The following is a 15,930-nucleotide window of genomic DNA, read 5'->3' as shown; positions in this document are numbered from 1 at the left end:
CTTTCGGGAAGTTATGCTGTTTCATCTACACTGCTGAATTTAATACATAACTAAATGCAGCATTAGAACTGTAGTGTACATGATATACGAGCGTTTCCTTTAAATTCACCGGGTGCCCCCTTGCAAATGCATGAGGGAGGGAATTCTGCAGAATTCCCCATTTGCCCCTTTCCCCACTCCAGAGCTATTTTCCATGTAGGAGATCTGTTGGGTTTATTTGAATGTGTGCATTACGGTAAAAATTAGAATGCCTATTAAGTTACAAACAATCCTTCTCTGCATTCTTACTAGATGGTCTTCATTCATTCACACTTTAGATGTGTCCACCCACTGTTCTCTACTTCACATGTTTCAACACACTGGTTGGTTCTCTCGTAGAGTTCTACAGGGCGACCATCCCTTGCCGGGCTTGGAATAACTCCTATGGTTGCGTTCCTAGATTGTTCTAAACACAGAGTCACTTGTTACCTTTAATGCTTGCTGATTTATCAGTGTGTTACACCAGCTGTTACTTGACTTGTAAGAAATCAGCATACGCTAGTGGTACGCTTGTGTCCAGAATTGTATTCATTGTAACATTTTGACAATTCTGTATAATGCTTTTATTTCACTTTTTATATACATGTTCATCTACTGTACATGTGCTTCCTGTCTGAAAAGATAAATAAAATATAAATTTTTTTTTTTTTTAAAAGTTACAATCAATTCAAATTAAACATAAAATATAAATGGTACCTTAAATGTGTTGTTCTACTTTGCATTGTTTAGCATGTTAATACAATTTATGCCAACATATTGTCTTCTCTAAATGTTTAAACACCCAGACAAGACACATTGTCCCTTTACAAAAACAGTGCTCTTTCATACCAAAAGGGGTTAATCAGAAACACTTATTGGCTGTTACGGCGGTTGCATTGGAAAACAGACAATAAAGGGCCACTGTATGCATATTTAATACTATTCCCGTAATTAAGTCTACTCTGCTTGACCTTATACAGGACTACAGTTGAAAGCTATTATTAAAACTTCTTAAACCGATTGTTAGGCAAAAACAGGAAAATAAACCTTATTTTACGCTTCAGAGCAATAAAACATATAATTATTTATCTTTTAAATGCTGGATATGCCCTGATGTTTAAAAATCATTGTGGGTCACCACACAATATTACCCAACTAACCTGTGCTGACAATGCTGTCTACCTGATTTATACGCATTTCTGGGCCACAAACTCTCAGGGTCACACATGTGATTGTAAGGGATATAAACCAAACATTGAACCAGACTTCACATACACCACAAATAATAACAATAATAAATAAAGACACCAAACAACTTCAGATTGGATAAACAGGCCGTGGTCTTTTATTTAGCTTACAATGTAATCAACAAATTACTCACATAAACTTGAAACTTTGTAACCATAAAAGCACTCCTGGCCCAAGCCCCAGAGTGCAACCATAATTTAACCATTTAAAGGCCTTTTTTTTTTTTTTTAAAGGGGTAACCTTAACCCAATAAAAGCCACGACAGAAGATTAAATGTACATAAATATAAAATTATTATATGGGTGGGAGGGTGGGCGCCTCAGAAGCAGCTCAGATCCTCCATGTTCATCCCTTGGCTCTCATAGGTAAGTGAAGTGTACCTCAAACAGGTGCTATTTATAGGGCGAATTCCTGCCCACGAGTACAAGGCGCGCAAAAAGGGGGGCGGCGGGCGGCGTCCTCGAGCGCACCTAAAGTAAAAAAGGCGGCAAACTAACCAACGCGAGCGCAACTAGAGACTTCTAAAAAATTTTTATTACATAACCTACCTAACCTATTACATATAACCCTGACCTCTATCTGACCCTTTATCCCCACAACCACATGCCGCCCTGACTGCTAAATAGAGTCAGGGCTATCCAGTCTGTGCCGGAGCCGGCTCTTTCATCTCTGATTTAAAGCATCCAATTTTTGCTATTTACGCATACGTATATCACAATTGAAATCACTGCTTAAATACAGGCTTAATCCTTAATATTTAGTTGCCCCCTGACAAATATAATTTTCACAGTTTTATAAGACTTCTGTTAAAACCATTAGTGAGTCACTAAAGTAGGACCTTTGCAATGTTCTAATAGCAGATGCGTATCCTGATCATCTTTTTTATAGCTTCCTCATGTTCCCCACGCACCTACGTGGGTTTTTTTTAAAAAAGTAAACCCCAAACACTTGTGTTTTTTTTTACATAATATAATGTTTTCAGACAACTTCATATTAGGCATTTATATGGGTTCTAGTTCTGGAATCCTAGCCCAATCTACTAGACAAACACCCTGACTCCTTATAATACTGCCTTGTGGTAAACAATACAATGACTGGATGTAAATCATCCAGACAGGTACTCTGATTAATTAAAGTACATTAACTCCGTGTGATGTTGGAGTAGGAAAATTCACCCAAAATATGACACATTTACTTCAACTTAAAACTACAATTACTGTATAATTCCCTTTATTTAATGCATTTTTCCTTTGGACAGTTTAATCTCTGGGTGGGGAGTAGCATATGATCATGCATTGTTCCCACATAGGTTTCTTCTTTGAAGTCTATTTGGCGCTAGACCTGCTCTAAGTGGCCAGCTCCACATCTTATAAAAGCCATGCTTGCTTCTAGCGTCCCATACGTACTAGCCCAGCAGTACTCACTTTATAGAATCTATAGCAGTTTCTGGACATCTCACTTACGGGTTGCATAAATATTGCATTTTAACACATATGATATAAACATTATTAATAATTAATATAATAACATATTTGTTTGTTCATACAATTAGAGGGTGGGTTCATTGTTTGTGGATGAATTGCTTGAGAGTTTTGTTTTTACTTTTTTTATAATGTAGTGTGTAATACTTGTTTTACGCTAAAACTACACTTGATATATATTTGGGGGAGGTTCCTTTGATACAGAGGTTCAACATCTTGTAGCTTAATTTATTATCTTGCTGGATACTTTTAGCATGTTCCATCTACAACACTCCCTTTGTGATCCATAGTACTCCCATTAAAATCAATGATCTGGTTAGACTCCACTGGAACCCTCACTGAGCCAGCGTCGCATCTGAATGGAGATGGGTACAGCACATTGTGATGGACAGCTTAAGGTGTTGTTTGGTTGAAAACATTTCTTCCATGCCAAGCAGCTGGTGTTGGAAATGGGAAATTGCATATGGGGGATTCAGCAGAATCTCCCTTTGTGTTTACAATGAATGAGGACTGCACAAAAAGGGACCAATCTGCTATCATATATATTAAAGTGTTTTTGGTAGCTGCACTGGCCCTTAAGTTTTTATTACAACTATATTTATTTGCCGGCATCTTTTGCTGTTCTGAAATAAGGCAAAACCTTCTTTAACAACTAAAAAAATGCTGCAATAGCACTAATTTGCATTTTATGTCACCTACACCAAACATCACTGCAAGAACAATTTTATGAAATGGGCTCCATTTCCTTGACATTTACAGTTTTAATTTGTTTTACAAGGCTTTCCAATTATAAGTGTTAACTAGTACTAAGTGACAGAGGGTTCAAATAAAATGTAATTATAGTTGCCAAACAGGGACAGTTTAATGTTTCACATCGCTAAACTGCTGCAAGCCAAGGTGCTTGTGGAGAGCTAATGCAAACAGCATTTATTTAAATGAGACACTACTACATGTATTAAAGTGCCTATGATGGCTGGAGTGTCTCTTTCATAAAATGATCTTTAATTTTATTCTGCTTTCGTATTTCCATTTGATGCTCTATACCGTCATGATTTTTGGGTAGCATTAAATTAATGATGACAATTTAAAACCTCAGGCTTTTAAGTGTGTAAAACTCTTCAATGAGGTGGTTAGTTTTAGAGATATAAAACACGCACAAAACTAAAATCCTACCTCTTACATCACATTCTGTCCCTTCGGAGAAGCAGATTCTATAACAGTATTACAATGAGGGGAGATTAAAAGTCACAACATTAAAATTAACAATGTAATTTACAATATAAACAGTAACATGAACAAACATAAAACAGAAAGGTACAAAAGGAGGATAGAGCTCTGCTCTTGCAAGCTTATGATCTTTTATGAGGGTTATATGACTTTGGTTTTAATATATTAGTGATTTGCCATGATTAGGGCAATTATTTCCACTGATCTTTGCTGATGTTTTCTGTTTACTCCCTTTATTATATTTTTGTGGGTAGATATTTTTAGCATAGTGGAGTGAACAAATATAATAAATGCTTTTCTTCAGCAAAAAAAGGTCATTATGTTTTGATTTTTCCTACTTTTATTACTGGTATAAATATACCCGTTTCCACTGGGGAAAACATTATTTAATTTGTATATATGCATTAAACAAAGCAGGCATTTATTTTTGTAAAAGCACACAGGGAAAAAAATACACTTTTTTTTACTGTATTAAAACCCTTGGATATGAATGAGTTAAATTATACATGAAATCATGTTTGTTTGTGTCTCATTATATTTTAAAGATCAGACAGCTGCATCTTGAAGTAGGTTCCAACAACAACAAAAATGTGCGATAAAGGGCTTTGTGTGTAAAAAAAACTTGAGCTGTTTAGTTTTTTTTTTATTTGCTTAGGTGGACATACAGCAGTTTTTCTACTAGTGATATGTGTAGTCCTTGAGTACCCCAATACATACATTAAAGTACAAATATTGAGATGTAAAGAAACTTTCTTAAAAATGTCATAATGTATACTTAAAATATTATAAAAATAATGGATTACTGATTACAGATGCTCATCACCTTCACACCATCACACATAACAGTAAGCAAGTTTGAAAGAAGAAACTATCTATACATCTACTGTATACCGGTATATACATATCCCAAATAATTTAGGTGCCTTTAGTGTGACACCTTCATTGGGGAGATACGGTTAGAAGGGTTGGAGTCACAGTAACAGAACAGGTTGGGGTAGGGCTATCAACCTACCTACTATTTGCAGCCACCTCGTGATTTATTGAATCAAAATGCTCACTTCACATGCCAGTGCTCCACTTCAGTAGGTTGTGAAGCAGCCACATGGTATTAAGCCCTGTCCTGCAAATAAACAGATCTCAATTAATACCACAGCTCAGTAGGCTACTACGGGAATCTGGGATGATCTTCAGATCAACTCAACCAGCCCATGGTCACCGTGACACAGACCATTGTTGCGGGTTCCTAGATACAACATGCTTACACAACGCTTCATCCTCTTGGTGCCAACCTTTTATCATAAAAACCCCTGACGGACAGAGGTGTATTCTCACCTAGGTTGACTAGGCATAGGGCATCAGTTCCAGGGGACTCAACCGAGAGCCAGATTGGTCTATTGGCAGATCAGGCTCTCTGGCACTCCACTTATCCTTTGGGCTGGTTGGGGAGGTAAACAATCTGCTTTGTAACTGTCCTGAATACACTATGGAGCATTGTGCTTAACTCACACAGCTGCTATAGTGACTGTGCTGCAGATGCATTGCACAGGCATATGATGTCATATCCTCAGCATGGTAGGCAGTAGCCACCTGGGTCAGGCCTAGGGCAGCACCCAACCAATATTGGATTACCTAATCTTGTATTTTTCTGGCAACTTCCATAGCAGTCAACCTGCTATGTCCCCAATAAACCACAACTGCATTGTACCCAATTTCCAACTATTAAATACAACAAAGTGATGTACTGGGTGGTAGAAAAGTAATTGCCAAACATACTCACTAGTTCCTACTGCTGCATTACTGGTTGCAAAAACATTTCGAAAACATAAATTTTTAAGTTTAACTGAAAACGAGCATTCTGTAATGAAGCCTGCCAAGCCACAATATTATTTTTTTAATTACAATAAATGTAAAACGTCAAAGTGGATTTACACTTGGAGGTTATGTACAAAAAAAAAGGATGTGAAAGTTTGAAAAGTGGTAATTTTCACAGCAACCAATATTCCTGTTAAATGCCCATATTCACAGTTTTGCACCAAAAGTTAGCGTTTGTGTGTTTAACCTAAAAACCCTAAATACTGTTTATTTCTGTCCAAAACAGCTATGTTATGCACTACTTATTACATCATGTTTGGCCAATATACACCACTGTGGAATATGATGACACAATATAAATTAATAATAACAATAATATCAGTACATCTAAGGTTATTTGCCTGACAGCCACGTTTGCAAAGTACCCTTAGTTTTAGCAGTGATTTGCCTGCAGGGTTAAATCACGAACAATACAGAGCTGTCCATCTACGTGCTTTAAATCAAAGAATGTACAGAATGATCCCCACGTGGTTTTCATTCACGATTTCCCTTCAGGCACAGGGTGGGGGGTGAAGGGTGGAGGGTTTTGTTTCAGGAAGAGCACAACCCATTAAAACCTGATAGATCACAAAACACTGGGAAGCAGGAACAGACAGCAAAAATGCTCCTGGATGAGCTGATCAGTTTTCTGAAGAGCAAAGAGTCCATCCTTTTCAATGGGTTGGTTGCGCTCTTGACAGTTGGTGGCCAGCAACTCTTTTCCTTTTTTGCTTTCAGCTGTCCTTGCCATCATACTGAAAACCTCAACTATGGCTTAGCTTTCCTGGGTGTCCCAGCCTTGATTCTGTTGATCGTGGGCTTTGTATTTAACGAGAACACATGGAGACTCTTCACGGGTTCCTCACACAGCTTCAACATCCAGGAGAGAAGCAGGCAGATCACACTGATCAAGTATAAGCTCATCTGCTTTGTGCTTGGAGGCATCATCGGGAGAGCGCTGGTAGCCCCTGTCACGTGGTTGGCGGTCACCCTGTTGAACGGGTCCTATTATGCATGTGCTGTCAGCGAATATGCCAATGTGGACAAGTATGACTTCTTCAGGAACATGACAGTAGATGCCCGGAGACACGTTCTCGCTCGGTTCCCGTGTCCACAGCTGCTTCCTGTCAACTTGACCTTAGTCAGAGAGGAGGTTCTCCTGGAGCTGAAGTACCAGTCTCAGGTAGGGCCAAATCTCCAACATCCATTGTGTGATGCCCGGGAATTGTGCCTCCAGAATTACCTAACCGGAATAAGCATTCTCTTGTTCCTTTTATATTCTTACATTGAAAATAGCCTTCATGGAGAAACTGTTACTAAGTTGCCATGCAAGTGCTTTAAAAGCGGAGAGAACTTCTAGGGAGGATTTTTTTTATATGTTTATTTATTTTAAAAAGTGTTTGTTTTTTTAAGTATTTTTTTGTTTTACAGAAGAAGAGCTATGTACAAAAAAGAATCATTCATAAAGACGAAGGACTGATTACTAGTCCTCACATCAGAGTAGATGGGCCGCTTACCAGACGTCAAATTCTGCGTTTCTATCTTTACGGGGTATCAGGCCAAGAATAAAAACTTGTAAGCGTTATCATGGCCAACTAAATCTGACTAATATATTCTGCAAAAGTTTTTTCAAAAATATTTTTATTCAGTGATGGAAACTTAATTAAAAGCCAAGCTCAAAAAAATGTTTAAATTGGAAAGATGCTAAAAACTACGTTACATGAAGTATAAGATGAATTTCACGATGCTTGAACGAATATCCATCCCCATGTTTATTACTATGACAGATGTAGCTTCGACTCACGGGCCAGGCTTGGCTCATTTGCTCAATTAAATAAAACACCAACACACAAGATGGGTTTGAAAAGGCCACAGCCGTTTTATTTAACAGTCATTGTCCTGTAAAACCTGAAATAATAAACATAGATGCGTTAACAGAGACAATGACGTAACCAAAACCAACCTAGCTTGCCAAGTTATCCAGGTACCATACCACACACCAATTTTGGGAGGGGACATACCAGGATGCCCCAACCCGGACCTGAGGTTCCGAGCACCACTCCTTGCAAGGAACCTCCCACCGGTTATGACCACCAATGATCATACCACCACATTAACCCCTTGGATACCTGGCAAGCTACCGCCCACGACTGTGACTAATGCAGGAACACCATACCACACACCAATTTGGGAGGGGACATACCAGGATGCCCCAACCCGCACCCGAGGTTCCAAGCACCATTTCTTGCAAGGAACCTCCCACCGGTTATGACCACCAAGGATCATACCACCACATTAACCCCATAGATACCTGGCAAGCTACCGCCCACGACTGTGACTAATGCAGCAACACCATACCATACACCAATTTGGGAAGGGACATACCAGGATGCCCCAACCCGGACCCGAGGTTCCGAGCACCACTCCTTGCAAGGTACCTCCCACCAGTTATGACCACCAAGGATCATACCACCACATTAACCCCATAGATACCTGGCAAGCTACCGCCCACAACTGTGACTAATGCAGCAACACTACTCTACAAACTCAACCACATAATGGGAGGGAGGGTGGGACAAACACCACCAGGTAAGGTTAAACAAAATGGATCCTTACCCCTGTGATCACCAAACTTAAATATCCTCCTACCAAAACTCCTCCCCTAAAATCCACAATTCCTGCCTTAGCCTAGCCCTGCTCAGCACTCTGTCAGGGCCCACTCTAGTCCATTCTGGCCCCCGTGGGCTTCATTATTATTAAACAGGAAAATATTTCTTCATACCCTCAAAAAGAAATAGTATCTCCACAACATGAAAAGCCCTTATACTCAGTGGTGTATTCTGGCCTAGGCTTACTGGTCCAGAGCCTAATCTGTTTAGCCATCCAGTTGCAACGTATATAAGTGATCTCCTGAGCTGGCCCACTAATATTGTGCAGGACAGTGCAGAGTTGGCACAAGCTCCATAGTTCATTTACTGAAACTGGTGGAGTGCTGAGATGTGATGTCATATCCCACTGCTTAGCTGTAAGGGAGGGAGCAGCGGCTGATGTTGCTTTGGGTTGGGCCTAGAGCTTGCCAAAGACAGATGTGCCACTGTTTTTATGAAATGTAACACATCATGCCTAAATGTCATTGTACGCTTACATTAGCCAACCGAAGACAATTATTCAAGGCTTTCTATAACAGGAATGCGTAGACGTTACATACACACACTTTTGTGCATACAGGCATTCCCCTGTTTATCTACGCTAGCTTCGCGAGAATGGAATCATAGCAGCTCATCAGTTCCTCTTTCAAGGGTTGTGTGGTGGAGCTGATGATACATGGGAACTTCATGGCTCCAGCTACTCGGACCCCCTTGCAGGATGCAGGCAGGAGGTCCCACTGACCTGTGCCTGGAGTTTTCTGCTTGATCGACAGGATAAAACTCGTTGCACAGCAGTCAGATAAGATATCAGCTGGCTTCTTCTGAGTGCCAACTATAAATTCTTCTACGAGCCCTGCTTGTTCTACTCTTTTTTTTTATGACTTTCAGACAATACATGAGGGTGTCAGTGTGTGTGCATGAGTGCATCAATGTCGATTTTAAAATTATTTATTGATTTTTTAGTACTATCATATGCGGCAGGGCAGTACAATAGGATTGAAATATACAATCAAATATACAGTACAGTGTGTTAAAATATACAGTATATAGAGAGCCGGCCTTAAGTGTTCCGGCGCCCTGTGCGGACTACTCCTGTGGCGCCCCCCCATCCCAAAAAAGGAAATCTTGTCACAAAACTTCCCTTTCTCACTATCTACCACCTCTGCCCCTTCTCACTGCCTTCCCCCCTCTGCCCCATCTCGCTGCCTCCCCCCCTGCCCCTTCTCACTGTCTCCCCCCCGCCCCTTCTCACTGCCTCCCCCTCTGCCCCTTCTCACCCCCCCTCTGTCCCTTCTCACTGCCTTCCCCTCACCCCCTCTCCCTACTTCTCATTATCCTTACTTACCATGTTGAGTCCTGCGGTGGGAGCGGGAGGTGTCCGTCTTCTCGCTCTGGATGTTAAATAAAGTTGAAACAACAAAACAATGCTTTAATTTAAGTCCAGGGTAGGGGCGCAGAGCGGTTGCTCGTGAAGTTTTCAGCAACCGCTCAGCGCCCCTCACTCTCCGTGACTCCGTCGCGGTGCTGGTGTTTACAGCTGAGCGCAGGAATATGACATCATATGCCCGGGACTTAAATTAAAGCATCAGTTTTTTTTTTGTTGTTTTAACTTTATTTAACATCCTCCATGTTAAATAAAGTTTTTTTTTACTTTATTTAACATGGAGGATTTAAATAAAGTTAAAAAAAACACAAAGCACAGGTCGCATACCCCTAAGGCCGGCCCTGAGTATATATATATATATATATATATATATATATATATATATATATATATATATATATATATATATATATATATACAGTATATATATATATTTACCATAGTTAATGGACCATTCTTAATGCATCACACGCATTATCAATGCACTGGCACCTAAAGAAATGCATTTCAGCTGATGTCTTAACTGTATATACAGGCATACCCTACATTAACGTACACAATGGGGTCCTGAGCATGTATGTAAAATGAAAATATACTTAAAGCAGTGTATTTAACGAGGTCTCCTCAGTAAAGGTTACAAGAAAGGAAATCATTCTTTTGATGTCACTTATTACTAAAATAAACTGGTGATAATCTCTGCAAGCTGTTCCTCTTCAGTCAGCAGTGTTTACAAGGCATCATATTTTAAGGTGTGGTGCCTTCAATGTAGTTAGCATTTTTAAGTGCTCACCATGGCCTGTAATTATTAGTGGCTAGGCTAATACAAATAACTTTAGCGTGACACTGACTTTTCCTGATTTGTGTCTTTTAAAATATTCATTTAAAGGAACAGTCTGATTTCCAAACTTGTATTTTCAATTTTGAATGCATGTTGCAGTCCATTTTGTATTTTACTGCATACAAACTGGAGCATTCATTCTTTAGTTATTGAAAATAGAAAATGAGACTTCTTTTGTATTAAGCCTTCCCAGGTTACCTCTACTAAAAACAGGAAGTATTCATATGTACACTTGCTCATGCTCAGTAGCACTCTATGCTATATCAGTAGCATACCTGGGAACTTCTGGGCTCCGGCTACCCAGAGCCTTCCCTTGCGGGACGTGGCCAGGACTGCCCACTGATGTCAGGGGGCAGTCCTGTGACATCAGTGGGAGTTTCCACTGACATCAGTGGGAGGTCCCCCTGATGTTAGTGGGAGGTCCCGTTGATGTCCAGGGGCATTCCCGCTGACGGCAGTGGGAAACACCCCAATTTAAAGGGAAAATGGGCGGAGAGTGGGGCGTGTCAAGACCCTGCTTCCGTGACCCGGAGGATTCGGGTTTTGAAACGGGGAAGCGGTGCTTCACCCGGCAATCTCCAAGTCAAACCCGGAGAGTTCCCAGCTATGGTCAGTAGGTGCTCAGAGCATGTGCAGGCAGCCTGCTTTCTGCTTGCATTCCTTGGTCTCAGTGGGGAAAAATGAGACAGAAGTCTTGTATCTTAAGTAACTAATGAGTCCGCCAGTTTGCATTCGGTGAACGCCACTGTCAACACCAAGTAATTTTTGCTTAAAAATACAGTTTTGGGGACCACTATAATTACTTGTAGTAGTGCATCTGTATGACTCATCTGGTGAAAATTGCAAACATACAACTCGCTTATGTGAACTTGAACTGAAAAATGTACTTGTGGAGCGATTGGGCATTGTCAATGCATGCATACAAAGGCATCGGCAGCAAGCCTTTAGACTATTGGTGACAGGTATGTATTGGCTCCCTATCTATGCCACCAATACACAAAGCTTGCTAGATTGTCTGTGGTTCTGGGGACAGCAACAGGATGGCTTACGCTAGAAACAATACAAAGCACAGGGGACTTCAATTAATTGAATTTAAATTTTTTAGGTTTTCATTTCAATTCAATGAATATAAAAAACCTCCATATCATTACCCTATAGTTCTCAAAACTTAAGTTAAATACAATTTTTTCTTCAGCAATATGAGTAAAATTTCTATTTTTTTTTTTATTTTACATATTGATTGGCGAATATATTAATAAAGGTTATGTTTCATGGTAAGTTAATGAACAGTCACACCAGCTGATTTCTGTTTGTTACTATATAGGGTTACCCCCTTGATAGTGTGTGCCTCACAGTATCTATCTTTATTTATTCTCAATTACCGATTATTGGTCTATCTATCTATCTATCTATCTATCTATCTATCTATCTATATCATGCCTCCCAACAGTGCCAGTTTTCAGAGGACAGTCCTGATTTTTGAGAACTGTCTTGGGTAGCTGTCCGGCTTTGATGAGTAGCAAGAAGCATGGACTGGTTGGGGAGATCCTCTGATCTCCTCTGACAGCCCCAGGGAGGTGAAAAAAATGGAGCTCCCCTGATTTACAGACATACATTTTTATATATATATATATATATACACCTCGTGTTATTCTAATATTTTTGTTTTGACATATATTTTGACATTGAAAAGCTTTTAGTTTTGTTATTTAACAGGAAATTCAACTTTAATCAAATGGATTGTTGGTCGACAAAACATATTTCATTTCAGTCAGCTGGCAGCTTTCCCAGACAGGAATAGACAGAGAACAAGAATTCACATGAACTACAAACCTGAAAATAGTTTCACTTGTTCACAAGATGTCTGTGGTTTTTAATGGGTTAGTGCAATGTCAGCACTGTATAGGCCACCATCCAAAATGGTATCTAGAGCAGTGTTCTTCAACTTTTTTTCCTGTGACCTAGAAGAATTATATGACTAAACTCTCTTTGCCCCGGGGTCCTGGGATTGAAAAACTGACTGCCAGATTTAGAATTAATCTGTGCACCTATCTTATTTACCGTTTACTTTGCTCTAATTTTGGCCGCCACTTGCTTCCAAAAGATTTTTCTTGTACCTTCATATGTTCTAGTAAGAAATGATCTTTTAAAATATATTTCCCGCCACTGCAATCCGTTACCATAACTGCTCTGAAAGGCCTTGTCGCATTGTTTTGCAATGTGATGTTATATGACATAAAGCTGTGACTGCCTATCACGCTGGTAATTTATTTCTAAATGACACTAATCACACTTTACCACATACAGGGCCGGCCCGACAATGGAGCCAAGTGGGGCAACCGCTCCAGGCGGCACTTTTGAAGGGGCGGCACATTGCCGCCCCAAGCCCTTTTTTTTTTTAAAAAAAGCGAAAGAGAGAAAGGGGCGCCGAGTGGTTTTCGCTTACCACGCTGTCAGTACCCGCTCGGCGCCCCTCTCTCTCTCCTCTGCGGCGAGTCTCCCTGTTCGGTCTCGGTGCCGGCTTGTAATGCTGAGTGCCGGAAGATTTCCGGCGCTCAGCATTACAAGCCGGCACCGAGACCGAACAGGGAGACTCGCCGCAGGACTGCTGAAAGGTAAGTACAAGGGGGGGGGGGGGCAGGGACGGAGGGAGAGGAAGGGTAGATAAGGGGGGGGCGGCATTTTAAAATTCGCCCCAGGCGGCATTTTGCCTTGGGCCGGCCCTGACCACATATCAATCTCAGCCACACAAGTTGCACTTTACCACACTTAGCCACACAAGGCACATTCTATCACACACACATTGTTCTCACCAACGCATAATACTGTCATCTGCACACATCACACTCCACACACAAATCACATTCCTGCACACACACAATTGGGTGGCCAGAGGTAGCAGCTAATACCAGCTAGAATAACCTCTCTTGAACTCATCCCTTTTCTCTTTACTGCCTAAATCCTCTCCTTAACTTTGGGCCTCTCTTTTAACACAATTCAATTTACCTGTCATACTGAGACATACCCAGCAGAGACAATTACTTCCACCCTAGACACCCCTCCTGAAAATCATAATCCCCAACGCTCCAGACCAACCCTAAGCTAGACACAATTTCCTTCACAGTCACATGGCTATGCTATTTAAATACGCCCAGATATGAGTATAATATAACACTGAATTTATAAGGTGACTTAACTGTTTCCATACCTCTTTTTTATTCTACCCCGGTGGGCTGTGTCTAAGAGTAGTTGTGCCACTGACTCATTGCATATTCATACCTACTGATGTTCCATACTGGGTTGTTGCCATGTACCCCTTATATGTACTTATCTTAAGTGCATGTTGGTTGGTATATTTAAGAGCATTGCTCTTAGCTTGTTATTAAAAAACGTAATATTTAATTTTCTTTTCCCCCCAGGTAGCGGGATGGCTTTTGATAGCAGCTGTAGCAGTCACTGTGTTTATATCCCTCTGTCTAGCCAGATGTTGCACCCCTCTCAGTTACTTACATCTCTGGTATTGGACCAGCTACATCAAAAACGAGCAGATACTTTTTGAGCAAGCTGCTGACCAGCACTCCAAGATTTATGCCATGCACAATATCAAAAGGTTCTTTGGTTTTTCACCTGGAAGTAAAAATGTAACCGATATCCGTATTCCTTCAAGATGGGACTGGAAAGCTGTCTCTGGACTTGACCTTCTGCATATGGTCAACACAGAGCACTGTAATTACAGCCTTCTTCAGGAATGGGCAGAAGACGATCCGACAGAGGGAAAGTTTATTCACATTGATGAAGCACCCAGCACTGATGAAACTGCTGCACCTTCATAAACTAAAGTATGGTCTGCGTTATTTAATTACTGCTTACCAAATGACAGGTCAACGAAAAGGGCTGGTTTTATATGAGTGTGTTTGGAGGCACACCATCTTGTGGTGGTTTCTTTCTACCAGATACTACATATAAAGCATATATTGAGCCGCACATTACATTTTTATGCAGCTGGTGACCACACATCACAGGACCTGATCTTCTGCCATGGTCGCAGTATCACTAAGTATTCAGCCCTACCAGACATCTGCCCTGTGTTCCAGATGGTCAGTAAAGACCAGCCTTCAACCTGCCTCATAAAGAAACCATGCGCCATTCCCACCAGCAAGATCTCAGCACATCACTCTACAATCAAGTTATCCTCACCTAAGCAGTTCCTTACCTGTTGTTTCTTTCCCCCTTGACCACCCTATAGATGTTTATCTTGCTAGGGAAGGGAGTTCTTGTCCGTTTCTATCAATTTAAAATAACGTGTGAAAATTTTATCATCAATTTTGAATTGTCATTCCACTGTTCTCGCTTGTAACCTTGAATCTGTTGGCATTGTGTAAATAAATGTAACCAGTGTTGGCTCTTTATGTGGTTTTAAGCAGTATACACTTACAACCTCAAATACAAAACCTTAATAAAGACACATGGTAAGAATATGGACAAAAACAGACTGTGGGCTTTTATTTAGCTTAAAATACTGTTTACAAGCAATTTCACTTATAAACATACAAACTGTAACAAACTTTAAATGCATCCCTAGCTATCCATCCTGAAGCTAAATAATCACCAGTTCAGCCCCTGAAAAAATTGAGGTAGGAGGGTGGTAGCCTGTTCAGAAGCTCCTCCATGGTTATGCCCAATGGCTAGCTTGCAATGCTGCTGCTCACAAGGTCAGTGGAGATAGCTTACAGTTTGCCTTAAGCAATGCTTCGTACAGCAAAACCCCCACTATTTATATTTTGCTTTCCCACCCGCCAGACCTACAGTAGGTGGGCAAGAAAAAAATGCAGGCAACATGCTAGCGCGAGCGCAACTTGGATTTTTTTATTTAGACTGTTGACCCTACACGAAGTCTACCTTACGGACCTTTTCTTGATCTCTCCTATGTCCACAACAACCTGCTGCCCTTCTCCTATTTGTAATCAGGGCTTGAAACCAAAACTTTTCCGTGGCAGTAAGCTATTATACTGTAGTGCCATCTGGCATTGTTAATGAAACCCAACGTAGAACTTAAAATACAGGAACAGTACTTTATACAGGTAAGGAGCTGGGTAGTTTAACACCAATAACCACTTACAGTCTCATGCACACTTTTGGGATTATTAACCCAAGCAGGAGGTTTCTGGTGAATTTGTTTACCAGCAACTTTTGCAGTGATTCCAATCCACCATAACTAGTTTAAGTTTCATATTT

At 40.6% G+C, this 15,930-nt stretch overlaps 1 protein-coding gene across 1 annotated transcript; it reads left to right on the top strand.

Annotated features, from left to right (window-relative positions):
• The first annotated feature begins 6,447 nt into the window (after nucleotides 1-6,447).
• CALHM4 (calcium homeostasis modulator family member 4) lies at nucleotides 6,448-14,528 on the top strand. Its single transcript, XM_089492191.1, has 2 exons — nucleotides 6,448-7,008; nucleotides 14,115-14,528. Exons 1-2 carry the CDS (start codon nucleotides 6,448-6,450, stop codon nucleotides 14,526-14,528), a joined length of 975 nt encoding a protein of 324 aa, XP_089348317.1.
• The last annotated feature ends 1,402 nt before the right edge of the window (nucleotides 14,529-15,930 follow it).

The sequence above is a fragment of the Sceloporus occidentalis genome, unplaced genomic scaffold (genome assembly GCF_023333645.1).
Source record: "Sceloporus occidentalis isolate IW3139 unplaced genomic scaffold, rSceOcc1.0.p SCAF_54, whole genome shotgun sequence".
Lineage (NCBI taxonomy): Eukaryota > Metazoa > Chordata > Lepidosauria > Squamata > Phrynosomatidae > Sceloporus > Sceloporus occidentalis.
The sequence above is the reverse complement of the archived record's forward strand: the minus strand, read 5'-3'. Positions and strand labels throughout refer to the sequence as shown.